Source organism: Muscardinus avellanarius (genome assembly GCF_963383645.1).
Source record: "Muscardinus avellanarius genome assembly, chromosome: 9".
Taxonomy (NCBI): domain Eukaryota; kingdom Metazoa; phylum Chordata; class Mammalia; order Rodentia; family Gliridae; genus Muscardinus; species Muscardinus avellanarius.
Genome location: NC_137795.1, coordinates 77,158,843 through 77,176,518, shown reverse-complemented (window position 1 = coordinate 77,176,518; position 17,676 = coordinate 77,158,843). Strand labels below are relative to the sequence as shown.

The 17,676-nt window shown below is 41.0% G+C and overlaps 1 protein-coding gene across 2 annotated transcripts; it reads right to left on the bottom strand.

Moving 5' to 3' along the window:
* Window positions 1-597: 597 nt before the first annotated feature.
* Window positions 598-7,824, bottom strand: CAV2 (caveolin 2; the record flags this gene model as incomplete). 2 transcript variants are annotated; one of them, XM_080702014.1, is made up of 2 exons in its annotated part: window positions 598-777; window positions 7,675-7,824. In XM_080702014.1, the coding sequence occupies 2 exons, from the start codon at window positions 7,822-7,824 to the stop codon at window positions 598-600; spliced, it is 330 nt and encodes a 109-aa protein (XP_080558140.1). The 2 variants fall into 2 exon arrangements, with proteins under 2 accessions (XP_080558140.1, XP_080558139.1); XM_080702013.1 differs by lacking the exon at window positions 598-777 and adding an exon at window positions 7,199-7,390.
* Between the last annotated feature and the right edge of the window lie 9,852 nt (window positions 7,825-17,676).

Here is a 17,676-nt window from a genome sequence, read left to right as displayed (position 1 = left end):
ATAAAATTTATAGAAAAAGTATTACTCCTAGAGTAAAAATTTTTAAAAATCTTAATTTTTATGTGCAGTTGCGCACAAAACTATTGTAGTGTTTTGCGAGAAGTGCCCCTTAATTATTGTAAGTTTATCAGTATAAAATATATACTTTTCCCGGGTGTGGTGGCGCACGCTTGTAATCCCCACGCTTGGGAAGCGGAGACAGGAGGATTGCGCAGGTTCGAAGCCAGACACGCTGGCTTAAGAGACCCTGTTTCCAAATAAAAATATATAAAATAGGTCTGGGAGTGTAGCCTGGGGGTAGAAGGGCTTCCGGGAACCCCAATACCCCCCCCCCAAAAAAAATATATATATACACATACATACTTTTTACTAAGGGAAAAATGGTCAGCCTTTAAATTTTCATGTTATTAATTCTGGTTATGCAATGAACAAGGGAAGCCTTTGGCTTTTAATGAGAAAAGGCTTACTTGAAAGATCTGCCAATAATCATTTCTAAAGTGGTGCCCATTAGTCATAGTTTTCTTACTTGAAAATGGCTGAAAAATGGACAGAACAGTAGTGCTTTTTTGTTACAATAACAAAGACATATTAGAGTATTCAGATCTCTAGACCTGGCGTCAAAGTGTTCCTTCGTGGCTCAGCTGCACACTGATGGAAGAGAAGCTTCGTCCCACGCTGGTACACAACGGGGCAATGACAGCGTCTGTCACGGTCTTCCATATTGTCTGCATCGAAGGCAGAACCATAAGGCAGGTCTTTACAAAAGGCATCATAATCCTGGAAAGGAGGAAGAGGAATGCACAGGGGTTACTAGTTTTAGCAAAGAAGGCAACTGACTCTTGTAAGCTGCATGAGAAGATGCAGACAGAGATGCGATTCACTTAAATTTGAACAACTTCAAAACAAATAAGCGAACACAGATCACAGTGCTAAGAGGCACAAAAAATATGTTGCTTAAGGAAAAAAAAGATAAACAAAAGCCAGGTGTGGTGATGCGCACTTGTTACCCCAGTACCTGAGAGGCTGGGACAGGAGAGAATCTTAGTTTCAAGGACAGCCTCAGCAAGTAGTGAGACTCTCATCAACCTAGCGAGATCCTGTTTGACAAATAAAAATAAAATAGGGCTGGGGGTGTAGCTTGAAGGTAGAATGCCCCTGGGATCAATCTCTAGTACCAAGAAATAAAAAATAAAAATAAATTAGTAAGCAGGCATGGAGATGATAGATATCCATACTGTTTCTATTGGTACAATGCTACTGAAAACAGTGAAAGAAAAATAAACAAAACAGTCCACTTATTGACCCGATCTCTGCCCCTAATTATTAACCTGCCTGGCTGCATGCTCCCTGGGCTTCTGCTTCCTGACTGCCCGTCCTGCTGCTTCCTGCCCCTGGCCTCCCCCAGACTCCATAGGATCCTCCTACTTTGTGCTTCCAAAGAACTGAAACACATTTCTTATGCCTCAAATTTACCAAAAGATATTGCAAGTAACATTCTTTTATTTTGGTCTAAAATGTATGTTAAGTTACTTTGACCTTTCATATATATATATATATAGCCATACTGGGGATGGAACCCAAGGGCATTCTACCTCTGAGTTATATCCCCAGCCCTATTTTTTTATTCTTTATTTTGAAACAGGGTCTCACTGAGCTGCAAAGGGCCTCACTAAGTAGCTGAGGCTGTCCATGAACTGTGATCCTCCTATCTCAGCCTCTCAAATGCTGGGATTACAAGCGTGTGCCACCACGCCTGGCTAGCCTTTCATAAATATTTGAGCAGATATGAATTTAACATTCTCTTATGCTATATATTATCAATTTTGCTTTATATTTTATTTATACTTTTTATTAATTTTCATAGAGATCTCACACATATTAAAAAGGGCTGTGTGCTATAGAGACCAGCAACTGATGTTAGAACACTGTGTGTGTGTGTGTGTGTGTGTGTGTGTGTGTGTGTGTTTGTGTGTTATGCTGGGGACTGAATCCAGGGTCATTCTATCTCTGAGGTACATCCAGCCCTATTTTACTTTATATTTGGAAACGGGAGCTCACTAAGTTGCTGTGAGCCTTACTAAGTTGCTGAGGCTGGCTTTGTACCTGGGATCCTCCAGTCTCAGCCTCTCAAGTACTGGGATTACAGGAATGCACCATCATGCCCACCTTGATGTTAGAACTCTTAAGACAAGAAAAACTAATCTCTCCTCAAACTGTCTTTGCTTTTTTCTTAATACATCTGCATGTCATTATTCTTAAGATAATCGCATGTTCAGGTTGGCGGATTTTCTGTGTGAGCCTCTAAATCAGTCCTCTGTTGCAGTATTGCTCTTGGAGTACAAGTGTGTGAATTCTTGGGCATTGCTAATGACTTCAGCGGAACTTTTATCATTACCTGGGTGGGCACACGGGAGTGAGATTTTTGTTGGTTTGCTATTAAAATGTGACTTAAACAAAGCTCTGCTATGCTGAACTTAGCCCACAGTGAAGGCAAGACCAGCAGGCATCAGATTGATTGGTGCATTTTTAGAATGCTAAATTATTCATATTGCCTGTCTACACAGACTATATTTATCTTGTGTTTTGTTCCAGTTCTAAATATTTGAAGCAATTATTTTTTTCTAGTACTAGGGATTGAATCCAGGGGCATTCCACCTCTGAGCTACACCCTTAGCCATATTTTATTTTTATTTTGAAACAGGGTTTACTTAGGTTGATGAGAGTGTCACTGCTTGATGAGGCTGTGGTTGAACCTGCGATCCTCCTGTCTCAGCCTCCCAAGTACTGGGATTTCAAGTGTGCATCACCACACCCAGCAGATTTTTTTTTTTTTTTTTTTTGCAGTACTGGAGATGGAACCCAGGGACATTCTACCTCCGACCCACTCTCCCAGCCCTATTTTTTAGTCTCACTGAGTTGCAAAGAAACTCACTAAGTAGCTGAGGCTGGCTGCGAACCGCGATCCTCCTGTCTCAGCCTCCCAAATGCTGGGATTACAAGTGTGCACCACCACACCCAGCTCACTCAGCTTATTTGAAGCAATTTTATAAGAAAATTAATTATGCTGTATTTCAGAGCCAAACAGTTGAGTAGAGCCTGAATGATGGCAACTTTTGGCTTTTTCCCCCCCATCCTGTTTCTCACTTGATGTGTGGCCTTGGGCACTTTGGTACTAATTATGAGAGAACAAGAGACCTTACAGAATCAGTCAACAGGGTTAACACTCATTACACATGCCTGAAATGCTCACATGATGTTGTCATTAGAATGAATAATAAATAGGTCTGTTTTGAAGTCAGAACATAGCATGAAAACAACTATAACAAAATAATCTCAAATTGATGTATTATGGGACTGAAGTTTAGATCAGAAAGTTTTCTAACCAAATTCACTTTGCTTAGAATATAATGCACTTTCCACTGATCCTCGGGCTAAGATATTTTCTAGTCCTATAGCTCCTGAGATTGCCACCTCCTGAAAAGAAACCAAGCACTTGTTAAAAGCTGCCTTTCCAGTTCAACAAAGTGCAGCTGCCCACATTGGAGGACTTCAGTTCGTAGGATGTGACTAACTAATAGTGGCTTTGTTTTCTAAGCCACTATTCTCTCATTCTGGATAAGAGAACCAGTGATCGTTGGATATCAAACTTAAATTGTGTTTTCCGTATTGTAAGAAGTTTTCGTTCTAAAACCCCACATAATTTGGAGTGACATAAGATTTGGTTGAGATTCAATGTGGTCAACCAAACTCTTCTTACTTTTAATAGATAAGATTATATATTCCTCCATTGGAAAATTTAACCCAGGGTCAGAGATTTTTGTTAACTATAGTGTTCTGCAGTACCTCCTAGAAATAGAGTTGCTACCATTGCATGTCCGTCGCTGGATACCTATTTGCATTGCATCCCGGCAAAAATAAGGAGTACAGATCCTGCAGTCACATCTAGAGGGGGGTTATGAGCCACGCATTTGCCAAACACCCACCGCTGTGTCTGACTGAATCGAGTGAATTTATTGGTTCCTGATGACTGGTACTTCTGATCTATGGTCCAATATCACTAGACTTCTGGTTTCTTTTTTTCTTGTCTTTTGCTTCTGTTGTTATTTATTTGTTTAAAGAATCTAAACTGAATCAAGAGTGGTGGCACACGCTTGTAATCCCAGTACTTGGAAGGCTGAGACAATAGGATCACAGGTTCACAGCCAGTCTCAGCATCTTAGTGAGACCTTCCACAACTTAGTGAAATACTGTTTCAAAATAAGAATAAAAGAGAGGGTTGGGGGTGTAGCTCAGACATAGAATGCCCCTGGATTCAATCCCTAGTACCGAAAAAAAGATAAAAAAAATATAAGCTGAAGCTAAAGCTGTGCACAGTGGTGCACACATGTAGACCCTGATACTTGGGAGGACATGGCAGGAGGATCTTTGGAGATCAAAAGTTTAAGACCATCCTGGGCAACACAGTGACACTGTCTAAAAAAGAAAATAAATCTAAAATCAGATGGATGGTGACATTGTAACTTTGTTCAGAGTACCATTACTGCATATTTTCTTAGCTATGGTCACCACCAACTTGTTAGTAAAGTAATAAATAATCCCCTGCTTAAAAAAACATAAAACAAGGAAGGTGTGGTGGTTCATGTTTGTAATCCCAGTACTTGGGAGGCTGAGATAGGAGGGTCTTAGGTTTGAGGTCAGCCTCGGCTACTTAGTGAAGCCCTCTGCAATTTAGTGAGATCCTGTTTCAAAATAAAGAATAAAAAAATAAAATAGGGCTGGGTGTGTAATTCAGAGGTAGAATGCCCCTGGGTTCAATCCCCAGTGGAAAAATAAATAAATAAATATCAAATTTAAAAAAGGCTACTCAAATGGAATTGCTTCTCTACAAAGACTCATTTATCTGGTTTTATGTGTAATGGAATTGTAACCCATTAATGATAAATCTATTTTATCAAGGCATAAACTAATGTTTAAGCATTTTTGTTTGAAATTACTGTTCTGCGTTCAATCACAGCGGCTTGACGACAAATGTACGACAGTTAAATATTAATGTTTCACATGAATGTGATTTGATAAACAAGCAGAAGTTAAATAATGCAACTTATTTGGCTAAAAAGGAAGTGGGTTAATGATTCACCAATAGAAGCACTACACACACACACACACACATACACACACACACACATCCTCATCCTCAAGAGGGCTGGACAAGGGAGACATGGTTTAGTTAAATGTAGTATTACTTATATCTTTTCACCATTTATTCAATGAAAACTCCCCCCCCAATTCTTTCACAAAAGCCTTGGAAAAACCTAGCTTTGCTGACTATCAATATATTTCAAAATAGCTTCAGAGCCAGCATTTTACAACATGCTATGTGCCACTCCATTTTTCACATTTTTTTAAAAGTGAAAAAACTGGCACAGAGGTTAACATGACAAATTTTAGTTAATTAGGAATCCCAAATTTTAAATGCTGATTTTAGGCATTTCTAAGAAAAAAAAATTTCATGTATGTACAGATGTCAGGATATGAGATAACCATACATCTGGTCTTTGTGGTTGCGCACATGTATAAAGACAATGATTTTAATTTCTTTGGCAATATTTTGGAACTTTCAAAATGTTTGTTTATAATCTTTAGTGATCAAATTGGGATTCTTTCACTTATCTGGCAATTTTTAAAGTTTATTCTCAAAAAGTCTTCTTAGACTTCTTTTCCTCACATGGTCGTTCACCCCTGCTCTCCATCAGCGTTAACTATGTTTTCTTAGCACCTGGCACACTGTGAGTAAGTTGAAGGAGGACCTTATGATCAGTGTCCAGCATGCAATAGATATAGTTTGGGCAACTATCCAGCTAGCTAACTGACTATAGAAACTGAGATTGGTAAAAGAAGAAATAAAAATAACTTGCTAATTTCTATCAATGAACACTAAGTACAGAGTGGGGTGTGATAATGTCACACTGAGTGGTTAAGGACCACGGGGAGACATCTGTAGGTACACATTTCGCCAGCATCTCCCTCATGCACTAGCTCCATAAATGTTGTGATACTGGGGATTTTTCCCTCAGTATAAAGTGGGTATCCTCGTTGGGCACAATGGCACCTGCTTGTAATCCCTGTACTTGGGAGGCTGAGACAAGAGGATCACGGTTCGAGGACAGCCTCAGCTACTTAGTGAGGCCCTTTGCAACTCAGTAAGACCCTGTTTCAAAATAAAGAATAAAAATTAGGGCTGGGGGTGTGGCTTAGAGGTAGAATGCCCCTGGGTTCCATCCCCAGACTGCAAAATAAATAAGTAAATAAATAAATAAATAGGGCTGGGGTGTAGCTTGAAGTAGAATGCCCCTGGTTTCAATCTCTGGTGTACTGGGGGGGAAAAAAAAAGTGGGTATCCTCTAACACAACAACACAACTATTGGGCAGAACATGGAATTTTCCTTTAAAAAAATTTAATGCTCTAAAATGGTCTCTACAGCTTTGTGATGCACTTTGAAATGTAAGTAAAATTACTCAGAACATTCTAGCCATGTCCAGTGGGTTTCCATATTTCTTTCCCTTCTAACCAGATGCCACTCCCATTTATGGTTCAGAGGTGAGAAGTGATTTGCCGGCCTTCTCCTTCCATGAGCCTGCACCTTGGGCTTCGTTCACCTGTGCCAGGGCCCTCCACCTCAACTGCACACCGCCCACCTGTTCGGCCCCATCCCTGCCATTGGCCGGCAGTAGGATTGAGTGGTCCTTCCACAGCAGGGCTTAGCAGGGTCTGATGTCCCTGTCCAATTATTTCTTCAGCGCCATTCTGCTCAGAGATCACTTTTGTTTTACCCCAAGCACAGGTGGTGTCTGCATACAAGACAATAAAAGAAAGAGGAGTCCTGCCCTAAACCACAGGCACAAGTCAGAACAGGGCCCTGCGACGCAGCAGCCTGCGGCAGCCAGGGAAAAAAATGCCACCAGGCCTCCACCTCAGCTCAGCTCTGGGTATGTGAAGGACAGTCGCACCCAGGAAAGAGGCATTCCTCCTCTGGCTACACTCCAGCCTCAACTGCTCTGCTAAAGAAAGCGCGCGGCCTCTCAGGGGCCTGGAGGCTTTGATACCGACTGGGCTGCAGCGCGCTCTTCCCTCCGCAAACCGGCCTGGGAGAAAGGAAGGGAGCAAACACATCCCCACGGTTCCGAAAGCCGGCTGATCTCACCAGATGTGCAGACAGCTGAGGGTGGCAAAGAGAATCCCCGCGGCGAAGGCCAAGGGGATGGCCAGGAACAGCGTCAGGAACTTGTACAGCGCGTATTTGCTGACTTCAAAGAGGGCATGGCTGCAGATCCACACTCTGTCAAAGGAGTGCGTAGTCTCGGGCTCGGCGATCACATCTTCGAAGCCCAGCTGCGGGGGCAAGAAGACGGGACCCGAGGTGTCACCCAAGGAGCCCTACGGCAGGGGCGGGGGCGGCAAGGCGGAAGGACGTGGCTGGGCCGTCCTCACATTTTTAAGGGTCTTTGGGCACTCGGGAATATGTCTAAGAATTCCTGGCTTCGCAGGGAGCCGGGCGGCTGGGAGACCCCGGCAGGTGCAGGGTGCGCGTCCTGGAGCCCGCGGGGCTGCACCGGGGGCGAGGGGGGGACCCGCTCCGGCCTCCCCCGCAGGTCAAGGCCAGCCTCCAGCCTCACCTTGAGATTCGAGTTCAGCCCGTGCGGGTCCCGATCGTGGTCCGAGTCCACGAACTTCTCGGGGTCGGCGTAGTCGAGGCCGCTGTGGTGGCTGTAGGCATCGTCGTCCATGAAGAGCTGCACGTCGGCCTTCTCGGTCTCCAGCCCCATCGCGGCTCGCTCGGTGCGCGGCGGCGGCTCCGGGCCCGGCCTCCCCTTCCCGTGCGCGGGCCCCGCCCCAGCTCCCGGGCGGAGGCCGCTTCCCGCCGCGTCCAGGCTCTGAGCCCGAGCCCCGCCCGCCGCTGCCCGCCGAGCCACCGAGCCACCGGAGAGGCCAGATGCTCGGGAGGTGGCGACACCCGCAAGGCGGGTACCTGGGGGGGTGGGGGGGGCGGAGACAAGGAGCAGGCCCAGGCCAGCTAAGCAACTTAAGAGAGATCCAGCAGTTACTAAAAAAAAAAAAAAAAAAAAAAAAAAAAAGGGGGGGGGTGTAGCTTAGTGGTAGAGCTCCTCTGGGTTCCATCTCCCAACACACACGCACCCCCCAAAAAGCTGGCAGGTTGTCCCAGGTACAGTGAACTTCCTGGAGGAAAGTAGAACAGCCAGATGGTTAATAGTGTGGGGCATTGGAATTGAAGGTCTGCACTCACCACTGCCTCTGGTCATCCCATGAGCTTCCCCCTGGCTGTGGCACCTGCTTCTGATAGAATTTTTTTTTTTTTGAGTGGTACTGGGGTTCCTGGAAGCTCTTTTACCCCCGGGGTTCACTCCCAGACCTATTTTATATTTGTATTTGGAAACAGGGTCTCCTAAGCCAGTGCACGTGGCTGGCTTTGAACCTGCGCGATCCTCCTGTCTCCGCCTTCCAAGCCCGGGGATTACAAGCGTGCGCCACCACGCCCTGCTTGCTTCTGATAGAATTTAAAAGGTTATTTATGCAGTCAGGCACAGTGAAGCATGCCTGTAATAATCCCAGTACTTGGGAGCCTGAGATAGGAGGATCCCAAGTTAGAGGATGGCCTCAGCAAGTAGTGAGACTCTTGTCAAACCTAGAAGACCCTGTTTCAAATTAAAAATAGAATCGCAAAGGAGATGCAGCTTGGAGGTTGAATGCCCCTGGTTTCAATCGCTAGTACCACACACACACAAAAAAGTTTTTTTTTTTTTTTTTTGGTGGTACTGGGGTTCCTGGAAGCCCTTCTACCTCGGGGCTACACTACCAGACCTATTTTTACATTTTCATTTTGGAAACAGGGTCTCCTAAGCCAGCGCGCGGCTGGCTTCGAACCTGCGCGATCCTCCTGTCTCCGCCTCCCAAGCGCGGGGATTACAAACGTGCGCCACTATGCCCGGCAAAAAAAAAAAAAAAAAAAAAAAAAAGTTAAAAAAAAGGGGTGGGGCGTAGCTCAGAGGTAGAATGCCCCTGGGTTAATCCCCAGTACCATGCTCCATGAACACGTTCCACAAAAGTTAAGTCATGCAAACTCTTACATGAACTCTAACTCATAGTAAGTTTCCAATCACCATTGTAAGGAACCACAACATACCTGCTTGCCAGAGGACGCCAGAGGCACACCAGTTCCTCTACTGTTCCAGAGTCAGCAGAGTGTATGAACCGGCTGGAGATGCACAGTGTGGTGAGTGGCAGGTGAGACCTCTGCTCAAGGTGATTTGCGCCGGGAGGTCTGCCCTCACCCCTACTCCACAACTCCTCCTTTCATTTAGATCCCATTGAAAGATGCAGACATATCTGTAATGACCTTGTAGGAACCAGGTAAACAGAGCCCTAACAGAAAACCACACCTCAAGAGATGAATCAGGCTCCTGCCCATTCACTCTGTTTTCAGAAGAAAGGCATTAGCATTTCACGGAGGGTTTACAGTCTGGTGAGATGAAATGCATTTGGGGAGGAAGGAGACAAATTTGCCAAAGGCAAAATAATGGTCCTAGATCTAAGGTATGCCTACAGCTGGCCCAGTAGGCACACAGTAGGCATGGTTATATACAGTGTGTTCAGAGCCTGCTGCACACGTCGAATCCTCTTACAGAACTGGATTTGAAGAATTACTTCTAAAAGAAAAAGATTGTTTCTTTGAATGATAAAAATTACCAAAAGAGAACAGAAGTGTCTATTTAGTTCATTTGCCCATTTCTTGAGTGGGTTGTTTGTTTTGCTAGTGTAGAGTCTTTTGAGCTCTTTGTATATTCTGGATATTAGCCCTCTATCAGAATGGTGGCTGGTAAAGATCTTTTCCCATGCTGTAGGCTTCCTCTTTAGGTTATTGATAGTTTCCTTTGATGAGAAGAAACTTTTTAGTTTGATGCTATCCCGCTTGTTTATTCTTGTTTTAATTTCCTGAGCTTTGGAGGTTTTGTTGAGAAAGTTACTGCCTGTGCCAATATGTTGTAGTGTTGAACCAATGCTCTCCTCTACTAACTTCACAGTCTCAGGTCTAATTTCAAAGTCTTTGATCCATCTTCAGTTGATTCTTGTGCTTGGTGAGATATAGGGGTTTTGATTCATCTTTTTACAAATGGTTAGCCAGTTCTCCCAGCACCATTTGTTGAAAAGGCTATCTTTTCTCCAGCGTATGAGTTTGGCCCCTTTGTCAAAGATTAATTGACTAAAGATGTGTGGATTTGTTTTTGTATCTTCTATTCTAATCCACTGGTCAGTATATCTGTTATTGTGCCAGTACCATGCTGTTTTTACTATTATTGCTCTATAGTATAGTTTGAAGTCTGGGATTGTAATGCCTCCTGCATTACAATTTCTTATTGTAATGTTTCTTATTGCTGAGAATTGCTTTGGCTATTCTGGGTCTTTTCTTTCTCCATATAAAGAGATACAAAGGGCCAATAGATACTTTAAAAGATGTTCTACATCACTGGCCATCAGGGAGATGCAAATCAAAACTACACTGAGATTCCATCTAACCCCAGTCAGAGTGGCAAGCATAAAGAAATCAAATAACAACAAATGCTGGCGAGGCTGTGGGGAAAGAGGAACTTTCTTACACTGTTGGTGGGAATGCAAACTAGTTCAGCCACTATGGAGATCTGTGTGGAGATTCCTAAGAAAGGTGGGAATAGATCTACCATATGATCCAGCTATACCACTCCTGGGTATCTTTCCAAAGGGGTTGAATTCAGAGAAATACAGCAACTTATGCATACCTATGTTCATAGCAGCACAATTTGTAATAGCCAAAATATGGAACCAACCCAGATCTCCATCAACAGATGAATGGATAGCAAAACTTTGGGAAATACACACAAAGGAATTCTATTCAGCCATAAAGAAGAACAAAATTATATCATTTGCAAGAAGATGGAAAGCCCTGGAGAACATTATGTTAAGTGAGATCAGCCAAGCACAGAAGAAGGTACATATGTTTCCTCTAATATGCCCAAACTAGGAAACACAGAGGATACTAGTGGGACTCCAGATAATGGAGGGGAAATATCAGCAAAGTTTGAATGGAAAGATGGGAGAGGAGGAAGGCTGATCTTGATTAATGAGGGTCTACATCTGAACATGTGTAAAATTATGAATAAGACATGGTTAACCTAGACAACCATTGGTGGGAGGGGGGAAGGGAAAACGGGGGCCGGGGGGGAGGGCACCAAATATAGTTTAAATGTATACCATTTATGTTCAATAAAAAATTTGTTTTAAAATAAAAGCGCACAGAAACATACATGGAAAAATGTTTTGGAGCCCAAATTTAATATTTCTAGTGAATGAATGTTTAGCAACATTTTAGTGCTGTGGAATGAACCCTGGTTTAGCCTGGGGGCCAGGGTGCCCTCCTCTCCCAGACTCGGCCCTGCTCACCCACGCCCATGCCTTTCTTTTCTTTCCCAATTTTATTTATATTCAATTAAACCTAAAGTGATGACCTTTTCTTAGGCACTCTACTTAGTACCTTCAGTACTTCCCAAGCAGGCTGGCTTTCTGAGAACTAAAGCTTTTCTTAGAATCTATGCCGAACAATTGTTTCCCCCCAAAAAAATAGAGGCCAGGAAATGAAAGAGATTATTTGTAGCCAAATCATATTTTATAAAAGTCAGTTTTTCTCAAAACTATAAGTGGAGATTTTAAGACATTTTATCCAAAGAAGAAAGTCATTCCCTGAAAATCTGCCATAAGGGTTTTTCCCTTGTAATTCTTCTTTTCTCTTTCTTTTTTTTTGGGGGGGGTGAATTGAACTCAAGGGGGGTATTCTACTCCTGAGTTATACATACATATATATATATATATATATATATATATATATATATATATATACACCCATATACCCATATATATATATATATATATATATATATATATATATATATTTTTTTTTTTTTTTTTTTTTTTTTTTAAATTTTGAGACAGGGTCTCACTAAGTTGCTGAGCCTGGTGGAAAACCTGCAGGCCTTCTATCTCAGCCTTCCAAGCACTGACTGGGATCACAGGCCTGTGCCTCCATGCCCGGCTTAATTCTTTGTCTTCGAATCACATTTATATTTCTAGAGGTTTTATTAGAACATTTGAAAAAGTTATCACCACAATTGGCTCATTTATTTAGTCAGGGGAGCCAATAGCCAACAAGAAGTGAAATTAACATGGTCTCTACAGTCAGTTTAGATGCGTTTATAAGATGACTAGAGGTATTTATCAGAAGGTATCTTAAGTCTTATGTAGCATAGAAAGTAAAAGAGGAGTCATCTGTTCATTCATTTGTAAATTCTTATTGAATGCCTCCCTCTCAATGGTTTGAGTCCATATAAGGTTGTTATTTTGATGGAATTCTTTTCTATTACACCTTTTTCATACCTAAGTTTTTTTTTTTAACTGGATCAGTAAAAATGACTTTGCCTATCCCTTTCTTAAGTGCTTAGACAATGCCAGCTACTATTGTTCTCAAGGAGTGTAAGCCAGATTTCCAAATGGTATTCTTCTTTCCTAACTTGGTAGTAAACAAGTGGTATTTTCTCCTTACAAATGATAGGAGATTTTGTAGCAAAGGAAACAGAAGAAGTGGGTTGGAGCTAAATGGCTAAATATTCCTTAGTAACTCTCAGATTGCCCTTTAATGGAGAGATATCAAGAATTTTATAATAAATCCATGCTGCGGTATGTGTATTTATCTTCCTGCTGTTACCATACATCAGAGCTTCTGACAAAAGGATTGATTTTTAGTTGGTACATTCATATATTTTAGGAATAGCAACTTGACAATAGATTAGTATTTGTGAGTTAGGATAGTTTTTAACCATTTTATTCCTTGATTTTCTTATCATAGCATGTAAGAAAGTTTTTTCAGGTTTATTGAAAATTATATGAGGATACGCTTATGAATAAAAATACATCTAACTCTTCCCTTCATTTTTTCTCAAGTTTCACTTGTGATTTGATATAGATGACATACAATTTTAGTCAGAGTCTGTTTTTTGCTTTCATGAAAGTTGGTTATTAATGGAAATAATAACCTCTTGATTTCACCATCTGGCTTAATTATATTTAAAGCATTTGGGTTTGATCCGGGTTTCTCAACCTCAACACTACTGACATTTTGGGCCAGATTCTATTTTATTGTGAGAGGTTGTCCGGGGCACTGTAGGATGTTTAGCAATATCCCTGGATTCTACTCACCAAATGCCAACAACGCTCCCCAGTCATGACAACCAAACATGTTTCCAGACATTGCACATGTCCCCAGGGATCCCAAATCACCTTTCTCCTTCTTCCCTGGTGCTGAGGACACTAGATAAGACATTATTGAAACAATGTCATGCATATTCATGAACCCATGCCTAAGATAAGGCTTAGGATTTCCATACAAGCTTCTCAGGAATTCTAGAGCCTTTTGAAGTTACGCTTAAGGATATTTGTCTGCTTTATAAATTTTTCAGAAGAACCAATTATTATTAATAAATTATAAAAATTATTAATGCTCATATTTAACTACTTATAGACCATTGGAAGACCAGAAAGCAGCACCTGCCAAGCCCTATTTACTATGAGCATTTGTGGTAGAATATTTCCTGTATGGGTACTACTAGTAATATACTAAATTATCATTTCTGGAAAATCATGGATTTGGGACTCCTTGATCTGCAAGATTCCACTTTAGGGTGCTAGACAGTGCAGGGACTGACAAACCTCAGTTTTTCAACTGAACAGCTTTTCTAAGTTTTCAGTGACCTTAACTGAGAAATTAAGGTCCCTATTCACTAAATTCAGTGACCTTAACTGAAATTAAGAACCAAGCAGCTGGGCATCAAATCCTTTGAGCATCCTTTCCCCAGCTTGCTTACTGTCAGGAAGGACACTTGAGAGATTCAGAGACACCTGTTGTTTCCTGTAATGAGCCAAGGAGTCACTCACTATAGCAGAGTGGGATTTGCATAAAGGATTCCTTGCATAAGTCCCTATTCCGTACATCTTTATCATTGCATTTTTCATCTCCTCTCTGCTTAATCCTCACCCTCCACAATCAATACAAAAGAGCACCTCCCCACCCCAGGTTTAAAGGAACACATAAAAAATGTTGCTAACTCTGCTTGGTGGGGCATGCCTAGAATCCCAGTACTTGGAAGGCTGAGAGGGCAGTACTGCAGGTTTGAGGCCATCCTCAGCAATGTATTCAGACTCTCAGCAACCTAGGGAGATTCTGTTTCAAAACAAAAAATATAAAGGTCTAAGGGGTGCAGCTTGGAAGTAGAATGCCTCCGGGTTCAATACCAAAAACCAAAAAAAAAAAAAAAAAAAAAAAAGGAAAGAAAAGTAAAAAGTCTGCTTTTAAAGTTATTCATTAATGGAGTTTATGAAATGGTGCCAGATAGTTATGTGGTACTTAATGAAAGTTTCTTCATTTCTTTTCTTACCTGCCACTTGTTCTTTAATCCACATTCTGTGTAAAATAAGCCATGCAACAGTGACCAGGAATTTCTACTTTAATATGAAGGCACAGTAGCTTGTTTGTCATGGGTGCCAGCTTCATCTTCTATTTCAAATAGCACCTCCTGTGGCCAAAAGTCTCTCTCCAAACACAAGAATTTCCAGAGTTACCTGGCCTTGGGGGATGCTTGGTGATTAGAAGTTCCAGGGGAGGAAAGTCTGCACTCATGATTAGAGCTGATGACCAGGGTCATTCCATTCTCATCCAAAACAATGGACAACAATTAGTTTCAGATTGATTTTATCCTGTTTTCCATAAGTAAAGGATGTTCCTGTTTAATCTTTTCAGTATCCCATTGATTAATGCAATACTGTATATATAAATAAGACATCTCCATAGGACTTTGATATTTTATCTTACCAGAACATGAAATGGGCACTCATTAACTTTTGGTGAGCACTAACTTTCCAGTTCAACTCTAAGTAAGTACAGTTTCCTCTATATTCACATGGAGATTTCAGAGTCAAGTGTTTTTCAAATACCAACTGAAATGTGTGTAAAAAGATTAGTAGGCCAGGCATGGTAATGAACACTTGTATTCCTACGACTTGAGAGGCTGACACAGGAAAATCATAAGTTTCAGGCCGGCCTGAGCAACTTCCTGAAACCCTGTTTCAAGATTAAATAAGTAAATAAATAAATAAATAAATAAGAAGGACTGGGGCGGGAGGGGGGTTGTGGCTCAGTGGTAGAATGTACCTAGGTTCAATCCCCAGTACCCTCCCCCCAAGAAAAGCATTTGTTAATTGCTAAAACAACAAATCTAGAAGTTGATTTCTCGATCTAAGATTTAATTTTGGTCAAAAATTGTAGCTCAGTTTGAAGCCTTTGTGTTCTGTAATAACTTCTTTTTTGCAAATGTTCTACTTTCATTTAGAGTTAATGCCAGTGTTTAAAAATAACAGCTAATCTACATTAGCCAAAAGAAAAAAGGATGGGAAGATTTTTTTTTTAAGACAAGTTTTAGCATCAGTGCATATTTCAAGTAGAAAAATAAGGACAAAAGCACAAAATGCCTTCCACCTGGGTCTTGTAAATTACTGTTCTGATGTCTCTCAGGTGCTCTTGAATCCTGGAGAGAATCATTTGTGAGCAAAGAGCATAGGGAATCCAGCTGCACAGAGCAGATGGAAGATTGGCATGCTGCCAAAGGGCTGGGCAGAAGAATTTTTAGATTATATTTTCCTATCAATAAATATCTGGGAAGAATTTTGCTTCCAGAGAGTTTACTAAAATAAATTTCTTTCTATTTATGTTTGATGGTGACACAACAGTGTAAGACATATTTCTATAATAAACAAGTGCCTGATATAAATTAGGCAATCTAGGTGTCTATCCTTCTGGGCCACTGGAGCCAAGTTAGGCTCTCACTGTCTGCCAACTGCTTATTAAGTTCTTAATTTCTTCTTTTAGAACAGCCTGGGGGGTAGATCTAGGGGTAGATAGTAAGGAAGTTACTCTATGAAATATGTTATACACAGGCCTACTGCTGTGAGTGCCTGAATGAGGTCCTCCTTCTATAGTTACGCAATCAATAAAGGGATAAACATCTCATTTCAAAAGCAGTTTTTGCAGATGTTCACCTGTTCTTACAAAAAGAAAGGGAATCATTTGAAGCTTTTAGAGCATTTTCATTATGATAACCTAACACACACACACACACACACACACACACACACACACACACACACACACACAATTTTAATTGAAATAGGCACTCTTTCCCATAACATCTCTATTTATATCCACCTCTCACTTTTGGGAAATTATAGCAATTCTTTTTCAAATAGATAAAGGGCCTCCCTCCTCTTTAAGAATAGTGAGTGCATATTAAGTTTCGAGCGCCACTTATTATCAGTCTATATTCATTTATATAATTACACATTTCAATGGACGTATTCTTGTGTTCTCTCTTTTAAAATTATTGTGGTTCTTGGAAACTCTTGGATAAACAAGTCGCTGGAAATAAACTTAGATAGTAAAACACTGTGGTCCTGAAAAACTGCACACTACTTTATTTGGAAATAGTAGAATTTGCAGAATGTAGCTGTAAAGGGCACGCTACTCAAAGTACTTGGTTCTGAAGACTTTTACTATGAAAGCGAAGCATTTTCTGAAGGAGTAGAACACAAATAGCTAAATGTTTGGAGCAAAAAATAGAGTTATTATTTTATCATTTTTGAAAAGCCTTTCTTTCCAATTTCACCATGTTTGTATTACAAGTCCTTTTCATTAAAAATTAGCATAATAAGAGAAATGAGAGGTGACCAATGAATAACTGATTGGTTGAAATTGTTCATAATTACAGGAGGCTGATTATTCATTGGAATTGGGCTCTTTCTTAGGTAAAGAATAAAATCCGGTAAGTTCCTTTACCTAAGAAAGAGCCCAACATAATAATACTATTTTACTTTCTTTATATTGTTCTCTAATCTGATTTTTCTTCTTTTGGCTGTTGTATTTTAGTACTGACTCAAATTAATCTCATTGGAAATGGATATCTGTCTTTTATACTTTGGTCAGTTTACACTGTTAACAAGCCAAAATGGATGGCATGAATCTAAGAGGATGACTACATTATTCATATTAAGTTTTATTGTGCTCTGAGTTCTTGTTTGCTACATAACTTTCAGTGTATTATATTACTGTTAATTTCTGAGTTTATTTACACCTTTCTCCATACTCACTGGCAAAGTGTTGAATAAGGCAGGTTTGAGAACATAGTTATGAAGCATTCCAACTTAATGACCATAAATACCAACTATCTGCTGATGATTTCAGAATGTATAGTTCTCCCTCTGCTGTTTCCAAGCTTCAGGTAAGTATATCCTGCTAACAACTTTGACAACTCAACTTTCATCTCTCCAAAAACCTACTTCTTGATTCCTATTCTTATTTTCATCACATAGTTGAGCAAACTGAAAACACATAAGTCAGAATTAATTCTCCATTTCCTTCACTACCTCCTTCCTATCAGGCCGGTTAATTCCACCTCTGGAATTAACCATTGGCTCTCACCGTCTTCACTGTTCACTTCCTCTCCCCCACCCAAGTTCAGATCTCATTGGAA